The sequence below is a fragment of the Onthophagus taurus genome, chromosome 7 (assembly GCF_036711975.1).
Source record: "Onthophagus taurus isolate NC chromosome 7, IU_Otau_3.0, whole genome shotgun sequence".
Classification (NCBI taxonomy): Eukaryota; Metazoa; Arthropoda; class Insecta; order Coleoptera; family Scarabaeidae; genus Onthophagus; species Onthophagus taurus.
This window is the reverse complement of record NC_091972.1, coordinates 39262360-39281011: the sequence shown is the minus strand read 5'-3', so window position 1 is coordinate 39281011 and position 18652 is coordinate 39262360. Positions and strand designations below refer to the sequence as shown.

Genomic DNA, 18652 nt, shown 5'->3' with positions numbered 1-18652 from the left:
TCACCATACCCGACATAACGGTTGAAGGTGCGAGTCGACAAACTTATGCCGGAATCGATGAAGCGTTTTCCCCATCATACCGTTCATCAACTCACATAAGAAAAAAAGGCGATGTGCAAAAAAATGTTTGAACTGGAAGAAAGTAAAATTAATGCAATATTAAACTTGGGAAAAGAAGACAAGGGATATGCCCATCAATTCTTTTCTTGCGTTTCATCAATTCTTTCGCTTACATGACTAAGAAAAAATTGCCCTCCGCACTAATATTCAAAGTGCGTACACTAGGTTGTAAAGTGCTATGAGTTCAGAAGACTCTATAACAGCAAGCTAAAACTCATACCTATGGCTTAAATGGAATTCAAGGTGATTCATTATTATTTTCTGGAAATACCTAATTTCATCACGACCTTTTAAAACCTTGTCTGTCATCGGCCATTTGGTGATGACGTTTAATGCGTTTAAATGCATTAATTTTAGATAGTTTACCGCAAGATCTTCAGTATGGATTACCATTAGATATTGATTACCCCACTATGGCACAGTTTTACCATTTTCCTGGTAAACTATCTAGGGGATAATTACCACGGTGACACGGTTGAGCGCTCTCATTGGCTAAGAGCTCGATAAAAGAGGGCTTAAGAACACTGAAAATAAAGAGTTACGATCGTGATTAGAGTCTGCATTCAATATGATGTGAAAAAATCTTGTAAGTAAAAGAAATATTACGATTTTAATAGCACAGAACATAAATACCAAATTGGTGATTTAGTGTACCGATACACCTACCTTGGAGAAGTCCTTATAAAATTGTTAATCTTGTTGGAATATATACTTTCCTGATACAACATTGTGTTTTTTGTCATAACAAGGAGTTAAACGCCAACCAGGTCTGCATCATCACCTCAACAATCTCAAATATTATCATTCTTTCATTTAGAGAATAAAGAAGGGGATTTTGTCAAGTATTTCAGCAGATTTTGAGTTTGATAAGATGTAAAAATTAGCTAATTAATTGACAAAAAGCAACAAAAATATAACATGGAAATAAATTAATATAAGTAAAGAGGCAATGGAATTAATAACACTATAATTGAAGGGATTATTATGAAACCCCGAAATCTTATTTATTTGAAGAATCTAATTGCAATAACAAAATTATATATGCAGTAAAAGCTAATAATATCTAAAAAAAAAGAAAATCAGAATCATCCACTTCTCTAAACATACAATTAATTTTACCTTTAATAAAATTTCTTTGTTTAAATCGAAGAAATTAAACGCTGTTAATCTTAAATTTTGTACGTTTAAATGTAAAGATATTAATTCAGCCTAAAAAATATATAATACATAGATTTTTAGATTTTAATGGCCTTCGGTATACAGTGAATTTCATTTAAGATGTAATATACAAAAATATATTTTCATAGAAACCAGAGCGTACCTACTTACTTTGTCTCACATAAAATGCAACATGCTGAATGTTTCTATACCTTTTCAAGCTCAAATTGGCACTAATCAGAATCAAAATGACATTAGTCAAAATCAAATTGGCAATGTCAATTTCAAATTGGCATTAGTCAAAATCAAATTGACAATAATCAAAATTAAAATGGCATTAGTCAATATCAAATTGGCAATAAACAATATCATATTGTCATTAATCAACAAATTTAGCACTAATCAAAAGCAAATTGGCATTAAACAAAATCAAAATGACATTAGTCCATATCATATTGGCACCAAACAATATCAAGATGGCATGAAAAATAAATGTATAAATCGGTGTCAAACACATGCTGTGCAATCTTACTATTATAAAAATGTAGACCGAGATTTAGTACCCTCACAATCCACTGGATGACGTTGTAAACTGAATTTGCAGCAATCTGCACAAACAAAGCGCTTGTAACCATAGAAAAAATTTATGTATAACGTCAAACTCAGAGGTGAAAGCAAACGTGACATTTTTGTTTTATCGTTTAGTGTGATAATTGGTGATCAATTGGTGATAACCCTGTTGTATAAGCAAATTTTCTTCCTTACGTTTTTTTGGCTTAGTGTTTTATATCCATTAGTTAAGTATTTAAATAAGTTAGGGCCACTTTCACCACCTCTTGATAAGTTTATCCAATAGATAAATTGACGCTTTTTGCCAATAAGAGCAATATAGTACGTTAAAAATTATGAATATTATCTTGGAAAAACTTTAAATTCATATTTTTTCCTATTTATTTGGAAAATGCACTTGATCTCTTCAAAATAAAGTAATGGTATAAACCGGTATAGACCTATATTTAAATTTCGCGCTTTAACCTAATTAGTTCCCTCACAATCCCCTTGGTAGCGTTTGTACCAAAAAATAGTGGGGAGATGACGTTCTATATACATAATATATATAAATTTTTCTATGGTCAAACAATTGTTAACTTATCGGTTATTGTCAAGTTTATGGTAATTTATTGCGAGATTTCAACTATTATATTCACACGAGATGCCTTATTTAAAGAAAAATGCTGCTGCAAATCTGAGGACACAGATTTGCGCTTTGTATAATGCCAATGGTGACTGGCGTAATCTTGCAAACGTACTACAGGTGCCAAAAAGAACCGCGTATCGATGGGTTAACAACCAAGAACAACAGGAAAAGCAGCGAGGAGGTAAACGTAGAGCTAAAATAACTGATGAGCACCGCCAATTCATGGAACGTTCAGTCGAAGAAAATCCTAAAATTACTCTTAAAGGACTGAGTGAAAAAAACCGTGAAGATTTTGCACTCAATGTCTCCAACGAATGCGTTTGATAGCATCTTAATGGATTGATGTTTACTTTGAAGACTGCTCGTAGAGAACCAGAGAACGCGAATAGTATTCAAACGAAAACAAGCAGGAGTATTTATGTAGAAAATTTATTGGATCTTCAAGCACAAAATATACCTATCATATACATGGACGAGACAAACTTTAATTTGTTCATATCGCGGACTCAGGGTCGTTCAAAAAAAGGGACTCGCTGCACAACAGTGTCTGCAGGTTGCAGAGGGTCGAATATTCACCTAATAGGATGCATTGGAAACATGGGGCTAATTCATTCCGAACTACGTCGGGGCTCTTTCAAGAAGCCGGAAGCAAATGAATTTGTGAGGCAATGCCACCAAACTGGAGTTGCATTAGTTATTGATAATGCTCCATGCCACTCTACTATTGAAGAGGGTTTTGCAGAAAACGAATTTGAACACCACACACTTTTATGACTAAGTCCGTACAGCCCTATGTTTAATCCTATTGAACAAGCGTGGTCTGCATTAAAAGCAGGAGTAAAAGCAGATATGGCTGTACAGCTAAATAACATCTTGGCTGGTGCTGACCGGGATCATCTGACTCAAACAGAATATCGAATGCAGAAATTAGATTAATAATATGGACAAGATTACTGTTGCCAATTGCGCAATGTTTATTGCCCACATCCAACGATTTATCCCTTCTGCATTGAATATGCAAGATATAAATTTTTAAGAGTGTTATTTAAAACATAACGTTACCTACTTTCTTAAGTAATATAATTGTTATCTACTGTGTTTGTAAGTCAATAAAATGTTTTTGCCCATTTCATTTTATTTAATGCTGATATATAATTTTATTTCCATGTCAATTTAAAATTCATAAGTGCCAATATGATATGGACTAATGTCATTTTGATTTTGTTTAATGCCCATTTGTTTTTGATTAGTGCTAAATTTGTTGATTAATGCCAATATGATATTGTTTATTGCCAATTTGATATTGACTAATGCCATTTTAATTTTGATTATTGTCAATTTGATTTTGACTAATGCCAATTTGAAATTGACATTGCCAATATGATTTTGACTAATGTCATTTTGATTCTGATTAGTGCCAATTTGTGTTTGAAAAGGTATAGTGTTAGTTCTAGCACTATCACTAGAACTAATACTATAACCAGAAGCATTCTGGTTTAGTCGTGCGTCGCTTAAGACGGAAACTCAGAGTTATCATAAGGATGTCACTTTTTCCAAGCAAAACTTTTCCTTTGCAAAACTACCCAATGCCTGTACTATTAAGCTATGTTACATTTTATGTGGGACAGTGCAAATGCCTAGTAGTTTTATAACTATGGTTACTGCATTCATATGTATTTTGCGAATTATATGAAATTCCCAGTATAGGTATAATAGTTACATTTTCTTCTAAAATAGGAAAAATATTAATTAATTTATGATAAATAATTATGGTTTTATTCGCATTATTTGTTAATTGGGAACAATTATAAACGATGGCATAAATCCCAATCATATAATTAATTCCCCAGTATTTCGTGGCGTACGAATATTCGAACGGTTTTTCCAAACCAGCCGAAATTCTAGCGATATCTAAAGAATAATCGTAAAAGCTTGATAAAAAGCAGATCGATCCTAAAAAGGTGTAAATTGCAATCGGCAATCCGTTAATTTCGTTGATTTTTCTGCACGTTTCAATTAATTTATCGTGCAAAATGATCAATTCTTCCAAAATCGTTTTATGATCTTGATAAATTTTCGTTAATCGCCTGGGTATAACTCGTCTCTTTGAAAATTCGATTATCTCAATTTGATTTAGATTAGTTTTAATACACCCTGTAAGATATAGATTTATGTTTCGAATAAAATCATCGAATACTACATAGATATAAATCGTAAATATGATGTAGCACGATGATATGATTCCGGTTAAATATAAATTTATCCATATAAAAAGAGAATAATTTTTAAAATTATTTACGATGTCAATAATAAACACGTAAATATTTAATATTAAATAGATTGCGAGATAGAAAAGGGTTTTGAAATTTTTTGATTGCAAATTTTTGATTTGTAACAAATCTAATTGTCGTTTGAATTCTATCAATTGAATAAGAAAATTTGTTGAGGTATCCTCTTTGATTATATGGTATACAATGGTAAAGATTATAAAAGCAGACATTCCATAAACGTGTGATACGAATTGTAATTGGGAAATTAAACTGTATCTGAAAATAAGAAATTTTGATTTATTAAAATAAATTGGTTAATGAATGTTACCTTTTTGGTCCAAAAGAATCATGAATTTTTGGTATTTCAAAAGCAGCCATTACAAAAACTAATCCATACAGAAAACATTCCGCTATCAGCAATAAACGATAATATTTTCTGTTTAAAATATGTTTTAAATAACCTAAATAAATCTTATGTATGTTCATTTTTAACGCTTGTGTGTTACTAAAAAATCTTTCTTATATCGAGAACTCTAAACTTGATTAATTGAATAATCAAAGAAATGTATTGCATACATTTTAAAGGACAGCATAATAAAATCGAGATATCACAAACAATTTATTATTGACATATCATCAATTTGATTTATAAAAATCAATTGAAGTAATTTTAATTTTAATCAAGAAAAGTTAAAAGTTAAGAAAATGAATGAAGAAAATCCTCCTTTGGGCCCTAAGGCTCTCCGCCAAGATGAAGAGATGGTATCGAGGTTTAAAGTTCAAGCCGAAAAAGCCTTGGAAAAATATAAATTGGCCAAACGATTGGAGGCTCAACACAAAATGAAGCAATTGGCACTCGAACAAATGGAAACCGAGGGATATTCTGATGCTATGGGAATGTATATAATCGAATCTGGGAAATTGAAGAGAAGTTTTTCGGAAATTTCAACATTTACACCTAGCTTTGGTTTAAAAGAGGGGATAATGAGTTGGTTGAAAAAACTTTTTAAAAGTGTAATAATACTTTTTAATCTAACAACTAAAGCAACACTCTGTTTCTTTTTGGATCCATTGCAGCGATCTTTTGATCTACAATATTTTCAAGATATACAGTATGTCCCAGGATAGATGTTACAAGAGATATAATGACTTAAAAATTTTTGAAATTTATTTTAAGGCTAAGGAATTAAGCCCTGCTTGGTGTAAAGAGAATTTTAAGAATATTTTCATATTTTGTAAACAAAGGCCGTCTTGACAATGAATCGAAAACTATTTTTAGTTTAGGTAAAGTAATCTTTTTGTTCATGATACTGAAAAATTTTATTAAGAAAAGTTGTTCAAAATGAGAAATTATGGTCCTATACAAAATTTCAGAAGGATCTATCTACTTTGGTTGAACCATCACATTTTAGTTTAAATAACATAAATATTGTATAGTAATTGAAATGTGAACTAAAACTGAGGGATAATACAATTTATTTTTCAATATTTGCGACTACTTCAGTCATTTTTTTTTTCATGGCATTTTTCATTGTTTTTTTTCTTCACTCTGATCTAATCTGAAATATGGTGGTTTAATTAATCTAGGTAGATCTTTCTGAAATTTTGCATAGTGCCATAATTTCTCATTCTGAATAACTTTTCTTGATGATACTTTGTCGTATCATGAACAAAAAGCTTACTTTACCTGAACTCAAAATAGTTTTCGCTTCACTATCAAGGCCGAGTTGATTTTCAAAATATGAAAATATACTTAAAATTCTCTCCACACCAAGCAGGGCTTAATTCCTCAGCCTTGAAATAAAATTCAAACATTTTTAAGTCATTATACCTCTTGTAACATCTATCCTGGGACACACTGTATATAGTTATATATATTCAAATTGTTAATGCAAAAATAGGTTGATTTTGATAAGGATTGTTGAAACTTAGCGATTTTCGTTTTCCTGTTATTTTAATTTTCATTTTAATTCGCCAGTTATCAATGTGTTTTCTTTATGTATTTATACATGGAGGTAGCGACAGGACAAGTCCCATTAGGAGCTACCTCACAACTAAGGTATATACTATACATATGTAACTTAACAAAAGGTACTACGTCACGACAGTATGTACAAAATTAATCATATCTGGGTACAAAACTGAGTATGGCGCTTCTAATAATACGTCTAAAATTTTTTGGCGTGACGGCAGGTATGTCCAACCTATGGCGATCTACTGCTGTGTCCATCCGTACGATTGGAGAATTCTTATAAGAAATGGTTCAAGCTGTTGGTGCGTAAAATAATAAATCATATGAATCATATGGACTCCCCATATCATATGCCTGATATGGGGAGTCAGATTGATTAACCTGAACAAGAAGCGAATATTACTACAAATCTACACTGCTGGAGCGTGGGCATATGGTAGATTTGGAAAGCAGACAAATTATCTGTATAAGGATGCCGGAATCGATAAGAAAGGTATTTCAGAAACCTAACCTGGACTCTCTCTATTCTCTTGCCATAAATATCATAGTGAGGATTGTAACAGTGATTCCGAAACATAAAATAGTATTTACAAAGGTATTATACATAGAAATTATAGGCAATATGTTCGTAAATGACTCGGACGAACGCATTACGAATCCCAGCATCCTATTAGCTCTAGCCACAACTTCATCAATGTGTTGATCAAAAAATAATTTATTATCCAAAATAATACCTAAGCCTTTAATAGAATTGACACGATGCAGTACACCAGACCCGTGGTATACCAAACAATTTTAAGGTCATCAGCATACATGAAATATCTGGAGTTAGTAAAACATTTAGCTATATATCCTATCTACATTATAAATAAAAGCGGTCCCAAATGAATGCCTTGAGTTATGCCATAACAATATGGTCAGACGAGTGCCTACCTGAGTTCGTATTAAACCATATTTATCAGCCACTGTGCAAGCAATAAAGTTAAAAATTTGTGTAATTACGCTTCAAATGGAACGTAGATAGTTGTGTTAGTTAAAAATTGACGTAGATATGATATTAATGGCTTCGGTCGCAAAGTCCACCTGATAAAGTCGAGGCCACTCACAGTTTTAGGTTGATATAATTTTAATTTCTGAGCCTCAGCCGCAATCGATCTCGATTTTTGACTGATGAAGTCAAAAGTTCAATTTCTGCTTGATATATAATGTTAATCATCGAACCTCCGTCGCAAGTGAACTCGGCTAAGTTGAAAATCTACAACTTGAGTTCATAAAGCCAAAACGGTCATATCGCCATATTATGATGACCATTTTCAGGTTGATGTAGTATTAATCACTAAGCCGCAACTGCAAGCGACCTCGGTTTAATCAGGTAAAATCAGAGACTTTCCATTGTAATTAAAGCCGAGGCTCAGCAAAATGATAATCTGTTCCAGGTTGATATAGTATTAATCACTGAGCCATAATCGCTTTTCGCACCATAGAGTCCATCGTTTCCGGTTAGACAATCCTCATTTGGCAATCCCTTGCAGTTTACTGCCTCCGCCACATCCTCTTTGCATGTTTTGCTGGGCCTTCTGCGCTTCGATCTATTGTATGGCACTAATTCCATCATTCATTTAGGCATCTATCTGTCAGCAATCTCTTCGCATGTCCATATCAATTAAGTTTCTTTATCTCGATAGTCTCTAAAGAAATTATGTCAATTCCAACTTCTTGCCTGATATCAACATTCCTTACTTTATCTCTCTTTGCCCTTTTTGCAGCACCTTCGCCAGTACTCCAATATGACTTATTTATCCTGTTCATTTCCCATAATTCTGTATTTTATTTCTTTTATGTATTTTCTTACTGTAGAGAACGTTATTCAGTCTCTTTATTACTATCTTAACTTGACCCATTCTATTAATTATTTCTTCATTGCTATCGCCATTATCTCGCACTCCCAGGTGCTATAGGATGTCACGTTTTTAATAGAGGCAAATCTTCGGCCACTCCACCCATCACCAGATATCTAAATTTTTCTAGGTTCATAGAGAGCCCATAGTCCTCATATTGTACTATATTGTGTGTATTGTACTCCCTGGTTATTGATAGCATCCCACAGCTTTCCAAGAAGCACACTGTCATATGCTTTTTCTAGATCTACAAACACAAGATGGGTCTTCATATTGTATACCATTCTCTTTGGTTAGTTTAAGTGTGAAGATCAGTCGATGTACGACCTACCAGCCCTGAAGCCGCATAGATATTCTTCCTCATCGTTTTTAATTCGCTGTTTAATGATTCTACCATAATCTCTGGTGATCGTGCTAGTGACACTTATCCCTCGGTAGTTTTTCTTATAAATATTACTAACATACGCAGTAGTCCATTCTTTTGGTATGTCTTTTCCTAGAAAGTTAGTAAATATGTAACTCATCTAGTTGTTCAGGTACTTCCTTTAGTAATATTCCTCTTCCGCACATACATCAATTTCTGCAAATTCCACAATTCTGCAAAAATGCCCGGTAATGATGTACCCAGTCATTAATTGTGCTCGTTTTGATTCTAGTTGTTTCTCTATCTTTGGTCTTTAAATTTTTAATGATTCTGCACGTTTCCCTATCTAGTTTCCACCTTCTAGTTGATCTCATATAATTATCTATTCGTCTACAAATTGCATGCCTGCCAACCATTCTTTTTCCTTCCCTGTTTAGTGCTGCATATTGTTTTCTCGGCTTAATTAGTCAAGATTTACAACATCACTCAATAAAGTCCGAGGCCAAGCATTAACAATATGGTGGCCAATTTAAAATTGACCGTTTTGTGGTGTGCTTTCAATAGACCAGAAGTAACATCTTGAAAATATTTTGGATTAATGGAACCAAAAAAAGGAGGTGTTGCTAACTTTTTGGCCAACACTGTATATTATTCTTTCTTTTAGATGTACATTGAAAAACCGTTTGAATTGAAATGGAGCCAATTTTTATGCATCACATTATGCTTACAAATATCTTTCACCTATACATTAAAACATATGTGGTTAGTTTACGAATGGGGAGCGAGTAAATTAATTTAATTAACCAACTAAAATTTTTAATAACTCTTTTTAAAACAGTTTTAGTATTGTTAGTTTACATAATTTTTGGTGCTTTCATCGCAATGCCCGTTTATATGATTTTATTGTTTATGGGCCACTACAGCAGGCGATCTTACATGAGATTTTGGGACTGCGTTCCATTACTGAAAGGTTTAAATCGATTCATTAAACAAAATTATCATTAAAAATTAATAATTAATTTAGGTGTTGCTTACTCAATTGCGTTATCATCGATCATAACCGAACTTTTTTCGATGACATTCGCCGCCATTAGTTTAAATTATGTACTCGAAGCGATATTGGCCCCAATAACTCCGTGGCACGATTGCAAATTTCAACATGCAAGTCGAGATTGTAAATCGAAATCGAAAATAAAACCTTATAACGAAAATTGCTGTATAAAAGGAACGGCGGATTGTACACATTTAAAATGGAACGCGACCGTTTATAAATACGAAGCTTACGATTATTTTAAACGATATCAGTTACGCAATAACTATTCAGGTGTCAATGCGACGTTGTTGCCGATGAGAACTATTGTGACTGTTGGGTTATTATGGATAGCCACTCTTATAATGATGTTGTGTGGATTAAGAAGAATTAGGGGATTTATGACTGTTATTAGTATAATTCTATTGACTACTATCTTCATTCCTTGGGTTTTGGTTACTTTATATACATCTGATTATAGTATGTTTGCGGAGTTAAAACCAGATTGGATGGATCTTTTTAATTACGAGGTAAATTTAAATTGTTTTAAATTGGTATTAAAAGATAAACATTTTTATCATAGTTTTGGATTGAAGTTTGTGTTCATTCACTACACAGAGAATTAGCTGGTGATGTTTTAACATTTAGCTCAGTTTCTACGCCGGGAATAAGTCCTACTGTTGATACGATTATTATTTATGCTGCAAAATTTGTATTTTTGGTTTTTATAACAGTGTGGTTATCGATTAGTGTTTCTATAATCCGGGAGAAATACCTCATTATGAATTCAATATGTTTGGATCTTAATAGTAAATATTAAATTTTTTTAACCTAAGTAATGCTAAAAATTAATTGTGCAGATCAAAAGAAGCAAAAAGTCATAATAATGATACTACATTTGATTTTATTCTGTAGTGTGTAAATTAAGTAACTTATTACATAAGCAATAAGTTGTGGTTTTGTTGATAACTGATAACATAAAGGTAGTTGAGTAAACATAGTTGCAGAAAAAGCATAAAAATTGTCCAGCATTGTGAAAAAGTGAATCATTTTGCAACGATATGCAAGAAATAAAGGGCGAATGAACAAGATGAGGAATCCAAAGGCGATGAATAAAAGCAATAGAAAAATGAGAAATCAAAACATAAAAGGAGTCGTCTTAAAGCAGAAATGTATTCTTTTTGTACACAAATCAAAGCCTCAGTATACATATACACGACTTGTGAATCCATAGTCTTTATACATTTCAATCTTCGGTCATTTATGAAAGTCTTATGCTTTTTACATTGATATACAAAGTATATCAAGTATACAATTTCAACTGGTTATACAATATATCTATAGCTAGAAACTAATATCCTGAATTGGCTTCCAGGTTTGTGAGGATCCTGGCACAATGTAGTTTCTTTGGCAATTCTTCAAGGTTCGTAATTACACTTGCCTTTTCATTATTGCTGTGTTTAAATCTAGAGGTAATAATACATAATTTCAACTTTCCATTTCTTTTTTTTACTAAATACTATCCAGCCTAAGCCTCTAGCGAGGCTTAGTACCCAACCCGTGGTACATCTGTCTCGGATGGTAGCACCCTGTAAAAATGACTTGGTCCTCTCAGACCAAGGTAATAAGCAGCCAGCGAAAAATCTCAATAATCAATCTTAGAACTTAGTTGGTATTTTAAAACTATAACTGTATCGACATAAGAAAACGATTCTTCGAGCATGAAACATTTAAGGACTTAGAGATGTCGAGAAAATTATGAAACCGGGAAAAATCGATATGGCTGCTGTTATGGAAAGGAAGAAGAGTAAATTGGTATCAAATATGTAGGAGAATTTATCCATATTTATAGTGGAGTCCGTAAAATCAATAGAGCAAGTAAGGGAGGAGAGTATTAATCAGAACAAAACTAAAAAACAAATGGCTCGATTAGGAGTTAATCTGAGGGGGGCGCACAGGACAACTGTCATTGATATTTTTTGCTCGTTTATTATTGATAGTTTTATGAACAATTTAAAAATTTACTTTTGAAAGCCGGTGATCAATCACAATACATGCTTATGGGCTATTTTAATGCTCGTCCAGGAGGAAGACTAAATAATAGGCTGACTGGACTAATTTGCGAATCATTTTAAATGACTTATAAACACAAAGATATCAACAATAAGCTAGAGGCTTACAATCTACATCGATTTCGTAATTGTAAAAGAAAATGCCATCAGGAGAGTCCAAGACATATGAGTATACAGAGCATCAAATTGTGCGTTGGGTAGGTTTTTAATAAAAAGATGAACCAGATCATTAGAGCACCAACATACTTTATCAAAAAAGTAATCGGAGAAATGTGTGTAAACACATAGTTGAAATATTGCATTCGGCAGCCGAGAAGCGTTATGTGTTAGGCAGATTATTTACACTAAATATAATAGCTGAACACGAAGGATGAAAATGATAAAATAACATACCGATTGATACAAGATAGATTTAAATCCAATTAAATTGGTAGAATGGCGACAGCACTATGCACAGGAGCTCAATGAAAATAGACAACAATACTTGACACAATCACCAGCTAACTATTATTTCCTCTTTCTTTCTATGGCTCTACAGTCCCAATCGAGCATTGGCCTCCCTCAACCTTTATCTTCAATTTTTACTGCCTCTGCCCTCTCTCTTCCAATTTCTGCCCTGATCATTTTCATCTCCTCTCATCCTCGGTTTCAATCTTTGCATCCTTCTACTGACTACTCCCTTAGGTATTCTCTTTTTTCCCCATTGTAATCATTTGACCAACCCATCTTAACCACTGGAGTCTGATGAGCTGCAATAATGACGGGTTCTTATAAACACGATACAATTAATGACTGTATCTTGATCTCCATATGCTATTTTCGTTCTCCTTAATATCTTTCTTTCAAAATATTTACAATTTTTGCTGACTTCTAAGTCAAAATTCATGATTCACAACTGTGTTTTAGTGTCTCGGTGTACATTTCTTGATCTAAATATAGGAGATGATTTGGAATATGCTCTATTGAATAGAATAGACCTCTTTCTGACTTCTCCTTTCTCAGCACCCAGTCTTGGTAATTCCACCTCAAGGTATGGACAAAAGTTGCACCGCTTTTAATAGACCTGATCTTTTCACATCCATTTTCCTTATTACGTATTCCAGAGCCAGGTTAAAGAGGTTGGGTGCCAATCTCGCTGTTTTAGGTAGTGTGAGATCTAAATGAGATTTGTTAGTTGGGCTTGTATACGTGCGTATGTTTCTGTATCAGATTTGCTGGGATTACGTTCAGTTTACGTAATAGTAGTTTACGTTTAATTTATAAAAAAGGAAACAAAAGACAGCAACCAATCGAGATGTCCATCTCCTGTTTGTAGATCATACGAGAGTAGCATAACAACAACACAGCAATAAGTGCAATTAAAAAATTATATGGACTTTCATATTCCAGTGTTCCAAATTTATTTAAACGAAGTGCTGAAAAGATGGAGATTATGCCAAGGAATTATTTTGCTTAAGACCAAATAGTTATTGCACAGGATAAGGAGGATCTGGAATTTATGTCAAGGATTCTTTTTGGCGAATATGAAATCTGGAGTTTTACAGTAAATTTTAAGAAGACTATTATACAGGTGTTTCAGGAGGAAAGGGAAATATTTCGAGGACGTATTCAGAAGGTTAAAATAATTCAAATCAACTCTTATGTTTAAGTCCGATTCTCAACTGTTATAGAAATAATTGATGCAAATAAAAATTAATTTAAAACATTTTATTTTTCAAGTAAGGAACAATTAACAAGGATTTAACAATTATTTTCAAAAATTCCACCATCAACTTCGATGCATAGTCTGGCTCGTTTAATAACAGATGGCGTAGAATGTTGAATGCTACGACGATTGTTTCGAATAGTAGCTGCAGTATTAAAAATTCGATCTTTCAGTGCGTCCCTCATTTGAACTTTTGTCGCATAAACCAACCTTTTCATCCACCCCCAAAAACAATAATCGAGGGGATTTACATCAGGTGATCGGGCAGGCCAATTGTGTGGACCACCACGGCCAATCCAACGATTTGGAAAGTCAGTATTTAAGAAGTTTCTAACTATTCGATTAAAATGTGGAGGGGCTTCATCATGTTGGAAGTATAATCTTTGTCTAACATTCAAAGGTATATCACCCAAAATTTCTGGTACGTGAACTTCCAAAAACTCTAAATACCTTTCTCTAGTACGGCGCTGATCCAATACAAATGGACCGAATAATCGATCGCCTAACACACCACACCATACGTTGACACTAAATCGATTCTGGAAATTTCGTTCGTAAGCGGCATGCGGATCTTCGCCTGGCCATCGATGTTCATTGTGGCAGTTGTTAACTCCATCGTGAGTGAACTGCGCCTCATCGCTAAATAAAAGGTACTTATGCAGTTTCCGATTTTCAGATAACCAATTACAAAATTGCAATCTTGAGGCATGATCACCATCATGTAGATTTTGAACAGATTGAAGATAAAATGGTTGTCTCCAGGCAGATGTATGTGCAATTTGAAATTGGGTAGCAATACGCGTCGTGCTTACATCGGGTCTCTCTTCTACCACATTCAAAACAGCTTCTTCTATTTCAGCATTTAAACCAGCACTTCTTTCCGAAACAATCCTGGCACTAGGAAATGTTCCAGTTTCTGCAGCACTTCCAAATACTTTTTGGAAAACTTTCCTATTCGGAATTCTTCTGGCTGGAAAGCGACGACGATATTCATTGACTGCCTGAGTTGCACTACCATTGCAGTAGCCATAAACAAATATCATATCGGCATATTCTCTATTTATTATTTTCTTTCTTTATTGTCCAACACAAACCTCAAAAAAAAATATGGTTAAATCCTTGTTAATTGGTGGTCAAGTGAAAAATAAAATTTTTAAAATTAATTTTTATTTACACCGATTATTTCTATAACAGTTGAGAATCGGACTTAAACATAAGGGTTTATTTGAATTATTTTAACCTTCTGTATACGTCCTCGAAATATTTCCTTTTCCTCCTGAAACACCCTGTATATAATATTATTATACAATAGTGTGATATAATACAGTATTGTATTCTATTCCACGGACTTTAAAAGCATCGTCTTAAATGGAAGTGAAGCTTGGCAGTTAACAAAGAACCTTGAACAAAAACTATCATCACATGAGATGGATTATTTGCGAAGGTGAGCTAAGAAACGAAAGAATAAGGGAAAAAAATGAATAATAGAGGACACTCAATAAAACTAGCTAATCAGATAGGAACACATTGAGAGAATATCACAACGGAAAATTGTAAAACGTGCTTTCTAGTGGATTGGATTGAGAAATATCAAAGATTATCTGAAGAAGCGAAATTCAGAGAACAACGTCAACGAGGATCCTAAGCCCAGTAGACTGGGAGGGTAGAAGAGGTTAGAAGATATCAGACTCACTCTATTGGTTTCTCTATTAGTTCCTTTATTAGTTCAATGATTATATCCTCAATCAATCTGTCCAATGTTTTTTCAATTCATCTTTAATGCTGAATGGATTTTTTCTAATCATTTCTTACAGCTATTATTTTGCGATTAAAGGGATGATCACAAGATTTATAGATGGTTTGACTAAATGCTGGACAATTTTTCCTTTCTGGGATCTCAAACATTTTCCTTACGTCTATACCATATTATATTTTATTTGTCAAGGTTTTAGCCTATTTAATAAATGATTTTAAAATAATAGCTACATTTAAGTCGCAACATAAGTAAATTACCGAATTACATTATAATGACTTAAAGTTAAAAAGAGAATATTTTTTGCTTCTTTTCCCCTGCAAATTTTTCCTTGTTTAACACAAATCTTTTATTTTAGGTATCCCAATATTTTTCGGTTTATTCCCCGAACTTTTATCAACACTCTCCATAGCAAAATTAGCCATTATGATTTATTTCTTTGTAATTTTCTTTTGGTGTTTCGCCGGAAGCCTTTACACATTAAATTCGTTCGTTTGGTCGCTTTTGGAGGAGTACCCAAAATTGGCCAAATTAAAGATTTTAATCTGTTCCGTTTTCTGCGTGGGTTGTTTTCTCCTAAACTTATTAATCCTTCGCACTAATTTAGAAAGCATTTACGAAACTTGGATCCACAATACTTGCATCGTCGTCAAAGTAGCTTTACTATTCTTCACACTTCTCGGAATATTTTTATATTCACTAAATAGAATCGCAAACGATTACCATTTTACTTACGGACAAAAACTTCACCCACTTTGGTTACATGGAATTAAAGTCGCGATGCTTTCGATAATGGTCATAGTCATTTTAAGATTAACTTTTGCGCCTATAAAAAAGAGATTGGTGGATATCGTCGTGATTTTAAGCGTTACTTTACCTACCATAATCGGCGCAATTATTGTTGTTGTTAAATATAAAACTGGAGTAAGTACTTTAATTTGCAATTTTTCTTCCAAAATGATTTAATAAATATTATTTTAAGGGTGCTTCGAGTGTTATCGCGCCCGATCCTTCGTGGGGACCCACCAGTTTTAAAAAGAAAGTTGCTCGGAGTCGTTTTGACGCTAAAAGAGAACTTCGTTATCGATCTGCCATTCAAAAATGCAAACACGCTTGTTTATTGAATTCATCAACGTTGGCAGCTGAAATTAAATATTGGAATAATAAAAGAAAGCTAGCTTATGAGTTCGATTCGTGAAATTTATTGTTATCAATTTAATGTATTACATTGTAATAAATGTTGAGTTAATTAAAGATGAGTTTTTGGCGCTTTCTGATGACTTTCTTGAAAATGAAGATAATTCAAATTGAATCAGGATTATAACATAAGTTGTTACAGATGCGATAATCTTAAATAATTAATTATTAAATAACGGTATAGATATTGATGGATTTGATCAATACTCTTTGTAATAACGTCCAATCTAAAGCGAAAAGGCCGTAAGCTGTGAATTTTAATTTGTTGTTGTATAATTGAAGCGAAATTAATTGGAGGTATTTAGCTTGATCGTTAATTTCATTTCTACTCGCAAAATTATTCCAGATATCATGTATATAAGTTACTGTTTTATCACACTACAAAAAGATTAATATTAACCCCCATTTGTATCATTTAGAAGTGAATGACAAAGTGGCCCATATCACCAAAGATTTTTTATAATATACAAGTGAATGAATTATAAGTATAATAGATTTACGGACGATCAGAGAAAAAATAGACATCGTTGTTCTACTAATAGACAAAGGGAAACAGAATAACAGAGAAATTTGTTTGTACAGGCCAACAAACACTAGATTTTACAAGTAAAACAAAAAAATATGTCAGAGATTCTACGCATTTTGTAGATTTAATCAAAATTATGAAGTTAAATCCTCAGGATATCCTGCTAAATTTCGATGTGGAACCTCCATTTTCTAGATTACTAGACAAAGATACCATTTATGGTCTTCGCCAGAAACTCATTCCGGAGGGGGTTTACGAAGTATATTCCATGGCTAGTGGAATACTGTTTATCATCAACATACTTTGGCTAAAAGGTAGAATTTTAGGAGCAATGTGGCAGTCATGGGATCAGTTTTGTCAACGGTAATTGCTAAATTCTACATGGAGATGTTTGAAAAAGAAGGGTTAAGAAACAGTCCGTGGAAACTAAAGTTATGGTTTCGTTACATAGATAACACCTTTGTGATCTGGCGGCAGCATGGGAAAGAGCGTTTCTGGAAGAAATGAGTTAATAGACCACCTGAACTCGCAACACCTATGGTCAAATCTACCATGGAAATGGAAGCTGCTAAACAGTTACCTTTCCTGGATGTTTTGGGTACTAGGAAGACAAAACTAGAAATATTCGGGTGTATCCATCTTGAGAGACTCACGGTTAAACCCGAATATTTCTAGTTCTAGATTTAGTGTTAGTTCTAGTGCAAGTGTTAGTTTTAGTTCTTATTCAGTGCGAGGTTGTTGTATATTTTTATTTAACGAAAACTAGAACGAGGAAGAGAGGAAAATGCATTTACGCACGCCGGCTTACTGTTAGCACCTAGGGACGTACTGATGGTGTCTACCGCTGTCGGCAGCTTGGATTCTGGATTCGCGTTAAGGTAGGCTGCACCGCACTTTGACCTCAGCAGATCCCTTGTACTTACTTCCCTCTTTTGGTCAGCATTAGGGTCCTTCCAGCCATATTACCTTGGAGGCAAAGGCTAGAATTTTTCCTGATTGTGCTGCTCTGATTCCACTCATGCGACTCTGGATATCTCAAAAAATGGATAACCTTAATGTTTGGAGGGCCACGCAGTCGCATAGAATGTGTTCAGCCGATTCCTCCTCCTCACCGCATCCTCTGCAGATGTCGGTGTCACTTATTCCCATGTTGAGTAAATGCTTCTGTAGATGCCAGTGTCCAGTGATTAGACCTGTGACCAAAGGTAGGTTCTTCCTGGACAGCCTCATAAATAAATCTGTTCGTTTAGGGTCAGGGTACATCAGAGTCTCCTTGGCTTGGCGACATTCTGGTGTCCTGTCCCAGTAACTTAGAAACTTCTTACGTGTTTCTTCTTTTTGAAGCTCTATTAAAGACCTTATTGTTGGGGCGATGAACGGTTTTGCCGA

General features: G+C 33.7%; 2 protein-coding genes across 2 annotated transcripts in view; both read left to right on the top strand.

The window, feature by feature from the left end:
* Nucleotides 1-18652, top strand: part of LOC139430771 (uncharacterized) — a 154987-nt gene that overhangs the window by 7081 nt on the left and 129254 nt on the right. The window lies entirely within an intron of this gene.
* Nucleotides 5401-16792, top strand: LOC111421261 (sodium-dependent noradrenaline transporter-like). The gene is made up of 7 exons (XM_071198207.1): nucleotides 5401-5760; nucleotides 9645-9765; nucleotides 9819-9950; nucleotides 10005-10540; nucleotides 10594-10819; nucleotides 15899-16464; nucleotides 16523-16792. The coding sequence occupies exons 1-7, from the start codon at nucleotides 5452-5454 to the stop codon at nucleotides 16736-16738; spliced, it is 2106 nt and encodes a 701-aa protein (XP_071054308.1). The 5' UTR covers nucleotides 5401-5451; the 3' UTR covers nucleotides 16739-16792.

What these genes read in the sequence shown, in the direction of transcription:
- LOC111421261 (XM_071198207.1), top strand. Translation starts at nt 5,452, where the DNA reads ATGAATGAAGAAAATCCTCCTTTGGGCCCTAAGGCTCTCCGCCAAGAT. An exon ending in CTGCGTTCCATTACTGAAAG is followed by an intron (nt 9,951 to 10,004) that starts GTTTAAATCGAT and finishes TAATTAATTTAG; the next exon opens with GTGTTGCTTACTCAATTGCG. An exon ending in AATATGTTTGGATCTTAATA is followed by an intron (nt 10,820 to 15,898) that starts GTAAATATTAAA and finishes CTTTTATTTTAG; the next exon opens with GTATCCCAATATTTTTCGGT.